Raw genomic sequence first — 16,802 nt, forward strand, 5'->3', positions numbered from 1 at the left:
ACAGAATAAAACTTCATAAATATTTTTTCAGCAAGACTGGGGGATTTATATTGAGCCATTAAAAAAATCACCTTGACCTTGTTGGCATCATGGTCTATTTAATCATCCAAGATAACTCTAGACACGTGCTTCTACTACCACAACAACAAAACTACCTAAGGATAACAGTATTTTAATTCCCAAACTCTTAACGGCATCCCAGAAGTTTAACTGGATTAACTCATTGTGGAAGAGATCATTAACTTTATATTAAATGCCCAACAAACATTGTTTGGAACTACTATTAAGTCAACAGCAACAACAACAGAAACCCTGAGTGATAGGTAGTTTCCTTCTGGTAGTTGGATTTGAAATTCTCTGAAATCTATTTTCCCAGAACCTATGTTTTACTTCCTTTGTATTTTGTATGCTCTTCCAAAAGCTATTTAAATATATGAACTTGTCAGCTCTACATGACCTTTCAAAGAAAAAGAAGGAAACACATTTATATCTGTTGAACATTTATTGAGCTTGACTATTGCCATGCACTGGGCTTACTTCTAAATGTAAAAAAATGAATCATCTTAACATTACTAGACGAGCACTTCCAAAATCCCAGGTACTATTTTACATAGATGAACCCACTTAATTCTGTGGAAGGACTGCTGTGTTAGCCCCATTTATGTTATTTACAGATAAGGAAACTGAAGTTTAGATAGCCTATGTAACTAGCCGAAATCACATCTTAACAGTGGGAATGGGATAAATATAGTCTCAGCTCTTAGAAATTCTCTCTTAAATACTTTAACTTTGAGTATTTTATGAGAAATCGTTTAAGAACTCAAATAATAATAGTATGTTTTTGATTGAGAGGCAGGGCAACTGAAGAGGTCACTGTATCTGGACCCAGAGGATCTAGGTACCAAGTTTCACTTCTTACTAAAATCTTGAGTAACAGGAAGGTGTTTTCCTCATTAGTAAAAAGAGAAGTAATAACCTCTACCTCAAATGGTAATTGGTGTGATTGAAAATGCCTGGTAATTTGGAAATTCCATAGAATGTTATTATACCTTTTAAAATCCTCTTTGTGTTGTAGAAAACCAGTGCCATGTCGTTTCTAGTTCTCATTTCATCTCCTTCTGTTTCTTTCTCTCCCCATTTCTCTTTCAGAAAAGAGTTGGCAATGGTAGCAGTAAGTTTTATTCCATTTGATAATCCAATGAATATAAAAAATTCACGATGTGAAGATGTAAAAATAACAGCTATGGGGTCTTGCCTTTACCGTTTCCATATTTAGTTGCCAGAGCTTTTTATACCTTTGATTTTTTGTCTCCTCAGTCCAACCCCTGTCACAATGGAGGTGTTTGCTATTCCCTGTGGGATGACTTCTCATGTTCCTGCCCTGCGAACACAGCTGGGAAAGCCTGCGAGGAAGTTCAGTGGTGTCAGCTCAGCCCGTGTCCTTCCAAAGCCCAGTGCCAGTTGGTGCCTCGAGGATTTGAATGTAGGTGGAGCTTAAAGTTATCATCCATCCAATTGGGTATTTCACTTCCACGAGGCAACCCAGGAAAAGAATACAGAACCTGCTTCTCAAGGAAACCTGTGGCTCTTTCTCCCTGACTTGAGTAGTACAATAAACCTAATATAATAATAATATCCAGATTGGCTTCATGCCCCATCCTGCCCCTGAGGGCAGGGAGGGGAGGGGTGGGGAGTAAATGGAGGTCAGAGCAACACCAAACCTAGGTACTTGATGATTTGAGGCTAATTTCTGAAGAAATTAACCAAGTAATATTTGGCTCTCCTTTCCTTATTGGGAATACAGAATAAAGTCCTAGTGCAAGCTATGGACTTTTGTTAACTATGAGGCCTCAGGCAGTTGACCCTATCTCCCTAATCTAAAGCTTTCTCAGTAAAATGGGGATAAAACATCTAAAAATTTGTGTGTGTGTGTGTGTGTGTGTGTGTGTATGTGATGATTTTTAACCTTAAGTATAAACAATGAAACACAGTAGGCATTCTATTGTTTTCTGAGTATTTTCCTCAATCTGAAATGTTTTCTTGACCATCTTCAGTACTAAAGACCATGGTTTTCCAAATGTTAGCAAATTTGAATACTATATTCATGATTTTGACATTTCTACATACTCACCACACTATTATTTATATTTTCTCTCCTTTCCTACATCAAATAATGCGGTCTAATCAATAACAGCAAATCTTCGTGTTTGCACTGAATTCTAGTCTCTTCCCTTTATCTGAAGATTTTGCTTCTGGAATTTTTCCCTTGCTCTTCAGCACCATTAACATCTCTGTCAGTGTATAAACACACTGCCAAATTTCCTCATTACAACAAATTTCCCTTGGCCACCCTCTATCGCCACCAGCTACCATCCCATTTTTTGCTTCCTTTTATAACATGATAAACTCTTGAAAGAGTTGTCCTCAATCTGCCTCTGATGTCTTACCCCGTTTATTCTTCTACCCCATTCCATCAGGGGCCATCACACCCTACCCGTGCCTTGAACTCGCTCAACTCAGAGCTTGGGCAGGTGGTCTTCATCATTTCAGTTAGGTTCCAACCCAAATGTCCTCCTATCTGGCTTTATTTTTCTTCATATCTCTTATGATTCTTTCATGTTCTGTTGTATATGTACTTGTTTACTTGTTCATCATCCCTTTCCTCACTGGAATATACATTTCAAAAGGGAAGGAAATTTCCTATCTGGCTTCTCACATTATTCTCAGCACTTAGAAGAGTGCCAAACATATAGGATGTTGTCAATAAGTATTTGCTAAATGAATAAAAGGACATTATTTTTCTTCAAGTGGACTCAGTATTTCACTTAAATGCTCCAGACTTTAAGTGATATATATCACCTTAGAAAACATTGCACTAAAATAATGGAATGGAACCAGAGAATAGTTTGACCTCAAATTTATTTCAACAACAGTCTGTTTAAAAAAATTTTTTTTTTCAACGTTTATTTATTTTGGGACAGAGAGAGACAGAGCATGAACGGGGGAGGGGCAGAGAGAGAGGGAGACACAGAATCCGAAACAGGCTCCAGGCTCTGAGCAGTCAGCACAGAGCCTGACGCGGGGCTCGAACTCCCGGACCGCGAAATCGTGACCTGGCTGAAGTCGGACGCTTAACCGACTGCGCCACCCAGGCGCCCCAACAACAGTCTGTTTAGACTGAGCTGCAGCGACTGAGGAAAAGAGAATATGTTTACTTTTCTGTCTCTGTATTTTCTTTCTTTCTTTTTTTATCATTATTTTTTATTTTAGAGAGAGAGAGCGCGTGAGCAGGGGAGAGGAGCAGGGGGAGAGAGAGAGAACCTTTAGTCCCAACACGGGGTTTATCCCACAACCATGGGATCACGACCTGAGCCAAAGTCAAGAGCCCAACGCTCAGCCAACTGAGCCACCCAGGCGCCCCTGTTTCTGTATTGTCAAGACATATTTAAAGAATATATGAAATGTGTTATACTATGTGTAGATACTTGGGAAAGTTTTCTAGAATAAATATAGTTACATGTTTCATATTTTAAATATACATAACTGAATTATGGTATAGTAAGGCAGATATATATGCTATATAAAGTATGATGAGTTGGCATAAAGAATGCTATTTGGTTTCTAATATGACACCAAAGTTTATTTATTTCTTTTTAATTTTTTTAATGTTTTATTTATTTTTGAGACAGAGAGATACAGAGCATGAGCAGGGGAGGGGCAGAGAGACAGGGAGACACAGAATCCGAAGCAGGCTCCAGGCTGTTGGCACAGAGCCCGACGCGGGGCTTGAACCCACAAACCGTGAGATCATGACCTGAGCCGAAGTCGGACGCTCAACTGACTGAGCCACCCAGGCAACCCATGACACCAAAGTTTAAATGCAACCTTTCCATTGTTCTATCTCTGAACTGCTTATTTAAAATAATGTATTATGAATTTTATTGTTAATTGTTTGATAGAAATATTAAAGGTCTTGGACCCAGTTATGTTCTACAAAAGGGTTTGAATCATTTGGAGTATTTTCACAGGGAAAAAAGAATAGGATTGCTAAAAACAGTGCAGACCAAGAACCATACCCCTGGTGTATATTGTCTTCGTTTTGATGTAAAGCAGTTTAGGATTTGGACACGCTGCATCAGAAAGGAGTGAAGTGAATCTTCATTGCTACTGCATGCCCACTACAGAAAGAGTAGAAAGTTTGCCTCTGATCTCCCAAAAAGTCTCAACATGTTTTAAAAGCATGACTTATCTGGGGCGCCTGGGTGGCATAGTCGGTTAAGCGTCCGACTTCAGCCAGGTCACGATCTCGCGGTCCGTGAGTTCGAGCCCCGTGTCGGGCTCTGGGCTGATGGCTCGGAGCCTGGAGCCTGTTTCGGATTCTGTGTCTCCCTCTCTCTCTGCCCCTCCCCCGTTCATGCTCTGTCTCTCTCTGTCCCAAAAATAAATAAACGTTGAAAAAAAAAAATTAAAAAAAAAATTAAATAAAAGCATGACTTATCTTAATGAAGGAAGAAAATGTAAATCAATAGGAGGGGTGAGTTTTTACTAATTGACAGGTGTGAACCCTAGAACATGCTTCTGCTACTTTATGTAATTTTAATTTTATGTGATCTTATGACCCTATTGTATTTTCTTTCAAGTAAGATATATTGAGAAGATTAGGCCTAATAGAATAACATACTCTGGAGTGCATAGCTCATGCATCACCCTGAGTTTGCCTGTAGGGCATCCTATCAGAAAACCAAGACTTAAAAATTTACAACCCATCTTTTATACAGGTGTGTGTTCTTATGATAAAGTTCCCAAAAAGAAAACGTGAAATACAAATATTGTTATGTGTATTGTGATTTCACCCAGATGAGGAGTGATTTCAGTGTGCTCCACAGTGTTAGTAAAATGAATTTCTTTAGCATTGTAGACAGTATTCATCCTGTAGGAGTTGGAGAGCTAATGAGATTTGTTATTTTAATATTTATTTAAAAACATGGAATAAGACACTCGTTGCTCCTTTACTCCCTAATCCCAACCCCAAACTTGGTTGGTGGGAAAAACACAACAGTCAAAAGTTATAAAACCAAGTGAAATTTTAATCCAAATAATACATTTGAATTGTACACTTGAATGGCAACACTTGAATTTTCTCCTGCAGTCATTTCTAATCATTATCTCACTTTACAGAATGGGGGATGAAGGAATTATTTTTACAGATTATTTATTTGGTAAAATTTACCTACTACATATCTGGCGATGTTCTAGGCATTGAGATTTAGTGATAATCTAAACAGAGAAGGTCCCTGATCTCATAAAGCTCATGTTCCAGTTCCGAAAGAAAGTCAAAGAACAAGTAGGCAAATGAACAACATAATTTCAAATAGTTATAAATGCTGTGAAGAAAATAAAGTAGGAGTTAATGGAACAGAGTGACTACAGGGAAGGAGCTATTTTAAGGTAGACAGTCAGGGAAAGCTTCCCAGAGGAGGTGAAATTTGAGCACATATGTTGAGGAAAAGCCATGTGTGGGAAGATCTGGGGAAGGAATACTCCAAGTATATGTAACAGCAAGTAAAAAGCCTGATTTGGGAACAAGTTTGATGTCTTCAAAGAATGGCAAGAAGTTTTTGTGGCTGTAGCATATGAATAAGGAAGAGGGTGCTAGCAAATGGAATTGAATAGTTAATCAAGAGTCAGATCGCAGACACTCTTGCAGGCCACGTTTAGGATTTAGGATGTCTTTCTAGATGCGATGGTAACCAAAGGAGGTCTTGAGCTAAGGAGCGATTGCTCTATTGATCTGCAGAATGATAGAAGCAGAGACACAGAGAAGTAATTCGAATAGCCTAAATCTGGGGTTCCTGGATGGCTCAGTCGATTAAGCATCCAACTCTAGACTTTGTTTCAGGTCATAATCTCACAGTTTGTGAGATCAAGATCGAGGCCCATTTTTCGCTCAAGGTTTCTCTCTCTCCCTCTCTCTCTGTCTCAATAAACAAACAAACAAACAAACAAACAAAAGGAATAGTCTATATCAAAAAAGTTGGCAGTTGGCTGTGGTGCCCCACAATTGAGGCAAAGACAGCATTTTAAGGTCAATCTTTACCAAAGAGTGCCAGAAAGTGAGAATCAAGAATTGACCACTACATTGAGTAACCCAGAGGTCATTGTGACTTTGACAAGAGTGGCTTCAGTGAAGTGACTGGCACCAAAAGCCAAGTGGCATGTAACTAAAAAGAAAACGGGAGATGAGAAAATGGAGACAATGAGAATATAGAACTATTTGGAGAAGATGTTCTGGGAAAGGGATAGGGAATTAAAGAAACAGTGGGGTGAGGGGGAGGTGAGTAGTGCTTTTGGGTCTTGCATAATTTTTTATTTTGTAAGATTGGAGCAGTTACAGTGTATTTCCATGCTGATGGGAAACAACCAAAAGGGAGGGAAAATGATGAGGCACAGAATCTCTTGGTGGGGGGAAAGCCCCACACATCTGATGTCAGAAGTGCTGTGAATGTGGAGGTCATGTGAGAGGAAAGGAGACCACCCAGGAGGTGGAGAACTGGGTTTTCTCTACTCAAGTGAACAAGGGTAGGTTTTTCCAACACCCCATCCAAGGTCCACTTCTCGTTGCGCATTGGGTCCCACTCATTGTCACCTTTCTTAGACATTGTTTCAACATGTAGCCTCTTTTCGATGGAAAAGAAATGTAGTTTTGGGTTTGGGTATCAAACCATCCAGTTCTGGCGTTCTGGTCTTCTTATTTATTAGCCACATGACTATGAAAAGATTATTTAACTTCTATGAGTCTCAATATCTCCTTTTATAAAATGAGGGTGATGATGATGATGATGATGATAATAATGATAAACTTTTGCTCCAGAATTCTGTATTAGAAATAATATAAAAAGAACCAGCACAGTGCCTAGCACATATCAAGCAATCAATACATGATGGTAGTAACAGGATGATCATTAATATTAATAAAGGTGATGAAGCCAACGTGACAGATTTTATAAAGTTGCTGATTGGTGTTGCCTTCTCTCTTTAGGTATTGCAAATGCTGTTTTTAATGCACAAAGCAGTGAAATATTATTCAGGAGCAATGGGAATATTACCAGAGAACTCACCAATATCACATTTGGTTTCAGAACAAGGGATGCAAATGTGGTCATATTGCACGCAGAGAAGGAGCCTGGATTTCTTAATATTAGCATTCAAGATTCCAGATTGTTATTTCAATTGCAAAGTGACAACAGTTTTTATATGTTGAGTCTTACAAGTGTGCAGTCTGTGAATGATGGCATATGGCACCAAGTGACTCTTTCCATGACAGACCCACTGGCCCAGGCCTCCAGGTGGCAAATGCAAGTGGATAACCAAGCACCTTTTGTGATCAGTGCAGTTGCTACTGGAAGCCTCAACTTCCTGAAGGATGATACAGACATTTATGTGGGTGACCGAGCTGTTGGCAATACACAGGGCCTGAAAGGGTGTCTCAGTACAATAGAAATCAGTGGCATTTATCTCTCTTACTTTGAAAATGTTCATGGTTTCACTAATAAACCCCAAGAAGAGCAGTTTCTCAAAATCTCTATGAATTCAGTGGTTACTGGCTGTTTGCAGTTAAATGCCTGCAACTCCAACCCCTGTTTGCATGGAGGAAATTGTGAAGACATCTATAGCTCTTATCACTGCTTATGTCCCTTGGGATGGTCAGGGACACGCTGTGAACTCAACATCGATGAATGCTTTTCAAACCCCTGTATCCATGGCAACTGCTCCGACAGAGTGGCAGCCTATCACTGCAGGTGTGAGCCTGGATTCACCGGTGTGAACTGTGAAATGGATATAGACAATTGCCAGAGTCACCAGTGTGCAAATGGGGCCACCTGCATCAGCGACACCAATGGCTATTCTTGCCGTTGTTTTGGAAACTTCACAGGAAAATTTTGCAGGTGAGCATGAAGTTCATATAAGGCTTGGCCTTCGGAGCTATGCTCTACATTTTCCTCGTCAAATTGGAAAGCTCTCTCCTCAGCTGTGCATATGTAGGCTGTGCTGAGGAGTGACATGAGTCCTTTCCATCACAATTTGGTCATGTAGACAGGATCTCACATGCTGGGATGTTCTACGAGGAAGAATGGTAGTGTTTTGACCAGACATCTTTGTTAGAATATGTTTCATGAACTGCAGCCTCAGAGTTTGGCTGCCTTAAAGCCTCAAGGAGCAAATATTTTTTACAATAAATCCAAAAGTTCAGTTTTAGTATTTTTTGAGGAAGCAAGACTCCTACCCCTGAAACAATGCCCTTGGCTGTTTCAGGCAGGAAAACCTTGTGTGATCTTGAAAAGACTATGCTAAATTATCATTTCGAGAAGGTGAAATCATGACTCTCAAATGTAAATGAACATGTCTTCGTGTTTTTGAGTCATTAATTAATAAGGAAAACCAGTAAGATATAAAAACCGGGTCAAATGACAACCTAATTATTTACATATATAATAATTATATATATTATTATAATCCACATAAACATAAATATGTATATAAATAGAGAGGAGGAAATGAAGTTACTAATAAATGCAAAACTATTTAATCTCCTATAGGGCAATACAATTAATATTTGAAACTATCTTTTCTATATTGTGACAATTGTAGCACTACAGACAAATTCATTTGCATTTCAATGACCAAGATCCATTTGTACTAATGTCATTTTCTGCAGCTTACAGAGCTGTAAAATAGTTTAGTAAAGAAAATGTAAGACATACAGACTATAAAATCAAAGAAAGTTAGAGGGCCCTTTCTATAACGCCCAACACTCCACTGAAAGAATACTCAGTAATATCTTTTGCCCATTTCGATGTATTTCACAATTTTTTCTAAAACTACAAAAGCGGTGTTTTAATTCTAGTAACTACCTCCATTTCATGTTACATAAATAGAAATAAAAATCAATATTTTCCAGCTAAGTCACATTGCTTCAATATTTCCACGTAAGTAGACTTCATTATTGTTTTTCTAACTCATACTGCTTTTAAATTCACTAAACAATTGAGTCATTATGGGGAGGTGAGAAGGTTGTTAATAACAAGTAATACATTCCCAGACTTTGGCAAGAACACCTGGAGTGGATTGGCAGCCTGTAGGCATTACACTAACTCAGAGGTGGTACCCTAATGGGATGAATCTCCTAGCAGACAGAACACGTAGCCGTACCTGTAAGAAAATGTATCTATCTCCACAACATTTATTGTTGTTCAGAACCTGTGAAGGCAAGGCACCGTATTAGGTGTGAAGTGTTGACATTCCAGTTATATGTCACTTCCCATGAGTTAACAAGGACTCATTTGCCAACAGGCAAACTGCCTGCTTAAAAGCAAAAGACATTCAGGTAAAAAATTAACAGTATTGCCACAGTGACTTCGGATAAGTAAAGTAAACATATATGCCCCAGTAACTAGTTCTCCAGTACGTTTTTCCTGCCTAATTTATCAAAGTCAAGTTCTCAAAGATTAAAGTTCTCAAAAGTACCTTCTAATGAAATTCAAACCTTGTTTATTAAACGTAAGATGTATACAAAGCTTCACATTTGCATTGCTAATTGACCTCTTTCAAAGCTGGTTGACATTTTTGGTTCTTTTGAAAAGTCCTTATGATATTTTCTTTTTAAAGTCGAATTGATTAGCTCTTATGGGAAGAGACACACTTACCGTCATACAGGCTGATTTCTCCATATTAGCTGCAGCACACACAACACGACAAAATTAAATTCATCTTATATCTCCTGAACATTAATTATGTATCAGATACCATGCACAGTGGGTCAAAGGACCAGCACAATACCCTTAAAATCTTTTTAATCAATCCCTTCACATCTGTGGATCTTGTGCCTTGCAGTCAAGTTCTGCTTAGCTTCTAACAATTTGTTCTGCCTTTCATAAGGATTCCTTAACAGGTACAGCTTTGCGGTTACACAAAAGAGCCACACTCTGCATTCGCATGTAGTTGCCACTGAGTGCCATACACAATCCTCCCAGATGGATTTGGCTTGCGTTCCACTAAGCTATGAATCATTATATAGGGAACAGCAAGTGTTGGCAGGGCAACAGGAGTTCAGCTCTGAAAGCCTACAGAGAAATCGCATGAGTGCGTGGGTACCAGACTGCTGTCCTGGCTTTCCTGGCCTTTACAGAGATGCAGTTTTCCTTTGGCCTGTGTTGATTTATTAGCAAAGCAGCAGCAAAACAAGCTAGAGCAAGTTTCTTCCCACCCCTAAATTTATTGCCACCCCACAGCACAGATCTTATCTCACCAATGAAAACTGTGTAGAAATGGAAGATATATAGCTATGCTTGTTCTAGCACCCTCCAGCAGGAGCTGTTTACTAAAAGAAAGAGATTTGGGTATAATGTAGCACCATTAAGCATCTGTAGCTCAGCCAGCCTGAGCACTTAATTAGTTTGGCATTGACTCCATATATGAACTTTTCCAAAAAGTTTTCTTGAATGAAATGAACAAGATGAACAGCTGTGGCTGTTACTTTTATCTCTCTAGACACACCAGATTACCCTCAACAGTCTGTGGGAATGAGAAGACAAATCTCACTTGCTACAGCGGAGGCAACTGCTCAGAGTTCCAGGGTGAATTAAAATGTCTGTGCCCGCCAGGTTTTACTGGGGAATGGTGAGTCACATTAGAACTTCATAGAAGAAAATTCTGGGCTGAAGAACAGGGGGATTATTCAAAGTTGATTTCTCTAATTTTTCATCTCAGTTCCCATAGGAAAATCCATGCTGAAATATGGGTCCCACCAGAGTCAAATAATTAAAAAAAAAAAAAAAGAAAAATTACAGTTTAGGTCAAAGTAAAGAACACTTTATTAGCCACGACTTCAAATAGGAAAATATGTCTTTGAAAAAATGTGGTATTTTTCTTTCTGATAAGTACTTCTGGATTCATGTTTCTTTCCCACTACCTCTCATACATGATGCAAATATAGTTGTTGTTGAAGTAAAGTAAAAATATACCTGAAAGATTGCCTCATAGAATTACCTGGAACCCTACAAGTATATATACCTTACCCATAAGAGTCTGTCTTTCCCAGAGAAACCCTTCAACAGTTCTTCACATAATACAAGGATTGGTGATACGGAGTTGGACAATGGCTTTAGACAGTCTGTAGCTGGCTGAAAATGTAGGCAAATTTAGATATGTGTTTGACTAGCTGAAGATGAGGTCAAAGATAAGAAAAAGGGACATACTTCACAGCTTTTATCAGATTCTCAAAAGGATCAGTGTCCCCAAAATGATTATAAACCAGGGTTCTATAGGATATAGATGCAGACCTCTATAGAAGCAGATAATAATTAACCATTTGTTGAGCACTAAGTCGTGCATCTTATAAGTGTTATCCCTACTTGTTATTTATTTATTTTTATTTTAGAGAGAGAGAGAGAGAGCACGTGAGTGGGGTAGAGGGGCAGAGAGAGAGAGAGAGAGAGAGAGAGAGAGAGAGAATCTTAAGCAGCCTCCATGCACAGCACAGAGCCCAATGCAGGACTCAATCCCACGACCCTGGGATCATGACCTTAGCCGAAATCAAGAGTCAGATGCTCAACTGACTGAGCCACCTAAGCACTTCTATCTCTAGGTGTTATTATTTCCACTTTTCCTTTACATAAACTGAGGCTGAGAGATGAAGTTACAGGTCAGGCGTATCCAGGTATATGCTGCAGAAGGGTTGAGCTGCCTTCAAAGCCTGTGCTCATCTTTTGAATGTGCTCACCTAAATGAATAAATCTATGTTTGCAACAATTAACAGAAAATGGAAAAAGTGCTCCTTCATCTCATATGCCATTCAGGATAAGATAGTAATTTCTGACCAGAATTCCTGCATTGAACAGATTGCATAAATTAGAATACAAAGCACTTGACAATGAGATTTTGACTGATTAATTTTTCTCAAAAGAGTAGTTAATAAAATAATAGATATATTTGTGCTCCGTGACAATTACAGTTTTGAATTTTCTCTTTTCCAGCTGGCTCTTTGGGCAGTACACAGATTCAGCTCTTTTGACTTTTTACAAAACAGCAGGCAGTCTAGGATATACTTACATTTTGCCCTTTCAACGTTCAATGACAAATCGAGTTCCTGCCTTTACAGTCTGTTTCCAGTGGTTGGCTTTAGATGGCACGGGCAGTCCAAGCATATATGTGCATTGAAAGACATAACCTTGGATCATATTCTACCCTTTATGGCACCAATTTTTACCATGCCACATATTGCTAACACAGAGACCATTCAATTGGCCTCCAATTCCATACACCTCTGAAATAGTGCAAATATTTCCTTATCCTAAATTTTGAAGAATTCTTTCACTATATTTAAGTGCTGGTTATTCCCTGCCTCAGTGTCACAACTTAATGTCACATTAATGTTCAATGGCACAATGCATAGACTCATCCAAAGCCTTGGATGATGTTCCTCTGCTATTCACACATTATGCCTATTTACAACAAACATTTCCTTTTCCTCCCACATTTGTTTAAAAGAATAATCTTTAAAAATGGGGTGGGGAGAGAACACCTGAGTGGCTCAGTCAGCTAAGTATCCAAGTCTTGATTTTGGCTCAGGTCATGATCCCAGGGATGTGGGATCCAGCCCCACATTGAACTCTGCACTGACAGCACGGAGCCTGCTTGGGATTCTCTCTCTCCTCTGTCTCTGCCCCTCCCCTACTCATGCTCTCTCTCTCAAAATAAATAAATAAACATTAAAAAATAATAATGGGGCACCTGGGTGACTCAGTCGGTTAAGCATCTGACTTCGGCTCAGGTCATGGTCTCACAATTTGTGGGTTTGAACCCCACATCCGGCTCTGTGCTGACAGCTCAGAGCCTGGAGCCTGCTTCAGATTCTGTGTCTCCTTCTCTCTCTACCCCTCCCCCTCCCCTGATCATGCTCTGTCTCTCTCTCTTAAAAATAAACATTAGAAAATTTTTAAAAAAAATCTTGCATTTAAATGCAAATTATTGGGGTGCCTGGGTGGCTCAGTCGGTTCAGCATCCAATTCTTGATTTCGGCTCTGGTCATGTCTCATGGTCATGAGATCAAACTCTGTGTTGGGCTATCCAAGACTCTCTCTCTCCCTCTCCCTCTGCCCCTCTCCTGCTCACACACACACATGTGCACACTGTCTCTGTAAATAAATAAATAAATGCAAAGTATTTGTTTAAAATGTGGTAAGAAAAGGAAGCTCCAAGTTTTGCTTCCTCTCCCGAGACTCTTTCATCTGGATAAACTTCTCTGTGGCAAATGGATTTCTAAAAGAGTGAACACGTGCTCAATAGCTTCTGTACTTTTCAAAGTACTTAGGCATAGTTAGTTAATTTGTTGCATGTTAATGGATTTATTTATTTTGATTTTCCATGTATTAATTAACTTCTAATGAAAGCTCCAATAATGTTTATAAGGAATGTGCATGCGTGATACACCGTTTAGTTCCAAAGATAAATAGATAAGAAATGGAGAAAGAGTAGCTGGAAGAGGCCTGGAAAATACTAGATAATCTCTGAAGGCCTAGGGGAATGTGACTTCCATAATGCCAAAAGATATTGAAAAGCTGTCTTCCTGCAAATTGCCTCCTCTTCTGCCTGGCTAAACCCCCAACTTTACAGTGTCATCCTGGCAGGTTGTAAATGATGAATGGTGTGGACACTCTGGTCCACCCAGGACGGAGTGCTTGGCAGGCTCTTGCAAGTTGTCAGCTTTTGTTCAGATCTAATCGGGGAAGTCTCCTTCCAGGCCAGAAGCCAGAGCCAAAAAGGGAAAACAGAATGTCTCAGCTATGCTTGGTATCCAACGGGATAAGGAGCTGTTTTTCTGGGAAGAATTCTTTTTCTTTTTTCCTTTATACCTTGGGTTGGGCCTCCCTACTCACCCCTTCATTTCTCTTCATTTTAAGCCTAGTGATTAGCTGATGATTCATGCATGCAAGTGGTACCTTTTGGGAGGCGGGGAATGAAAAATTGTTGACATTACACTTTGACATTGTAAGCTTCTCTTTAGGGATCCTTGACGCTAACATTTGATATGAATTTCCCAACGTAAAAGAGATGCCTTAGTTACTGCTCTATCCTGAGGCCTAACAGCGTGTTTGGCAATGGCAAATGCTAAATACATATCTACTGAATGACTGCGTGAGTGGCTGGCGAATTAATCGGTGAATATACGGAAGAACAAGTTGTTCCATAAATAACAAGAGTAGGTGAAAGATGACAGCATCCCAGGGAAGAGGAAAATTTCAATACACTTTTTAGAGTGGCTATATCACTTGTTTGGGAAAACTTGGCTTTTGAAAGTCATTCTGACTATTTAAAAATGACACTTAGCTATGAAACATATTTATTAGCAACTGAAATTTTCTAAATATCTACTTTTGCTTTTTGTTAAAAAAAACAATGGGATTCCAAAGGAAAATAATCCAAAATCTCCCAGAATAAACCAATTTCCCCCCTATTTTTGAAGGACTTTCTTTCCCCCCACAGCCTGAAGGCCTGGATTCATTAGCATCCTGGCAGCCGGAGCCTGGGCCTGCTCTGTATCCTCCAGGTTGGCAAATTCAGCCTCACCCATGCTTCCTATGGGTGCCCCCAATAAACTGACCCACAAGTGGCAAAGACCCTAATGCTCTTCAGGAACAAACTGGTTTCTTCAGTTTTTTCTTGGTTTCTAAATATTTGCACCTGTTTTCTCATTCTAATTGTGTGTGTGTGTGTGTGTGTGTGTGTGTGTGTGTCTACAAATCGTTTCCCTTAAAAACAAAATTTGTTACGGGAATTTTAAGGAATATCTCCCCCATTATTAGGAATATGTAAGTTGCATGGCGACTGGTAAATGAGACTGCACTGTTCCAAGTAAGTGAGGCGAGTTTTCTCCTTTCCCCATTTCACAGCCAGTTTGCTCAACAAAGACCAAGGCTTCTGCTGGTTCTGTTTGTTTTCAAGGTGTGAAAAGGACATCGATGAGTGTGCCTCTGATCCCTGCTTCAATGGAGGTCTGTGCCAGGACCTGGTCAACAAGTTCCAGTGCCTCTGTGATGTCGCCTTTGCTGGTGAACGCTGTGAGGTAGATGTGAGCGGACTCTCCTTTTATGTCTCTCTCTTACTCTGGCAGAATCTCTTTCAGCTTCTCTCTTACCTCATTCTGCGCATGAATGATGAGGCAGTTATTGAGTGGGGTGAACCAGAAGATTATTAACATTCATTTGGACATTCCCAAACTTAAAAGCCGTTGAATTTGAAGAAATGCCTTGACTCATTTTAGATTCTGAAAAAGAAAATAAAAAACTAACTACCTTGAAAATCAAAATAAATTCAAGGGCTAATTAAGCGATCACGAGCATAATATGAGAATAGCAAGTATTTACCTATTTCAGCTATACATGTAAAAATTTTTCTTTTTTTAAAGTTTATTTTATTCATTTTGAGAGAGAGAGAGAGAGTGTTGGGAAGGGAGGGGCAGAGAGAAAGGGAGAGAGAGAATCCCAAGCAGGCTCTGCGCTGTCAGTGTAGAGCCTAATTCAGGGCTTGAACCCACAAATTGTGAGATCATGACCTGAGCCAAAACCAAGAGTTGGGCTCTTAACTGACTGGGCCACCCAGGCGCCCCAAAAATATTGTTCTTAACATGACCAGAAACATCTCATCATTGAGTGTACTCAGTAAGATACGTTATCATTCTGAGTGCTTCCATATGTGAATGACCACTACGCTAAGACCACATTTTCTCCCCCATTCCACTGCTGTGTGGACTTCTGTAATGTTAGTTGCCTCATTCACCCTGATCCTAAGTCATTATATTCTTTCATTCCATCTATTATTCATGACCTGACAGTTTTTAAATTACCGATTAAGCTGTTTTTCATACCCGTCTATGTTTAATATGTTGTTATTCAAATACTGCTTCGGATGCTGTGTCTCCCCCTCTCTCTCTCTGCCCCCTCCCCCACTCACTCCCTGCCTCTCTCCCTCTGAAAAATAATAAACATGAAAAAAATTTTTTTAATGAAATGTTGCAACCCTCTGGTAATGTTAAAAAAAAATATATATATATATATGTGTGTGTGTGTGTGTGTGTGTGTATATATATATATATTATAAGAGAAAGAAGGATATCACATGAAATCCCTAAAATATAGAAATAAAATTTTCTGGTATAATTGGTATCAAAACTCAAGTGATATCTCACTTGATATCAAGTGATAGCTCACCAGTCTGATTTCTGATTCCTCAAAACCTCTCCTCCAATAGAATGACGCATAACTTCTTTTTCCTACAATACTTTCTATTCAAATAGAGTAACTTTCTGCTAATTGCTTATAAATCTATGAGCTTGCTGACATTTCTATCAAATGGACTGACTCGAATTGTTTTTCCAGGCATATTTAATTTTAAAAAGTACTATTGTATATCCATACACCAAAAATATATATTATAAAACTTGATTTCTTGGAGGCATGTTTTTCTAAAATTTACAAGTAAATGTGTCATCTTTGAGTATCTTTCTGAAAAAATAATAAAAGCATATGGAAGGTGTGGAAAGTACCTTCCATAATTAGAATATATTTGGCATTATGTTTTGTAAATATATACCTGAAATGATGGATCTACTAAGTCTACAAAGTTAGTAAATTAACTAATGAGATATGCAAAAATTATTTATTTATTAGCTTTCATAGAGTAAATAAAATAGTAATTTAGAAAATGCTTTATTTGATATTTTTAATTGCTTCCACTGGCATGTTAGC

At 38.9% G+C, this 16,802-nt stretch overlaps 1 protein-coding gene across 1 annotated transcript in view; it reads left to right on the forward strand.

The window, feature by feature from the left end:
• Positions 1–16,802, forward strand: part of CRB1 (crumbs cell polarity complex component 1) — a 232,150-nt gene that overhangs the window by 183,067 nt on the left and 32,281 nt on the right. Inside the window, exons 9-12 of the mRNA XM_030302046.1 lie at positions 1,318–1,483; positions 7,040–7,946; positions 10,549–10,677; positions 15,001–15,127. Coding sequence (XP_030157906.1) covers positions 1,318–1,483; positions 7,040–7,946; positions 10,549–10,677; positions 15,001–15,127 — 1,329 coding nt within the window. The remainder of the gene's footprint in view (positions 1–1,317; positions 1,484–7,039; positions 7,947–10,548; positions 10,678–15,000; positions 15,128–16,802) is intronic.

The sequence above is a fragment of the Lynx canadensis genome, chromosome F1 (assembly GCF_007474595.2).
Source record: "Lynx canadensis isolate LIC74 chromosome F1, mLynCan4.pri.v2, whole genome shotgun sequence".
Lineage (NCBI taxonomy): Eukaryota > Metazoa > Chordata > Mammalia > Carnivora > Felidae > Lynx > Lynx canadensis.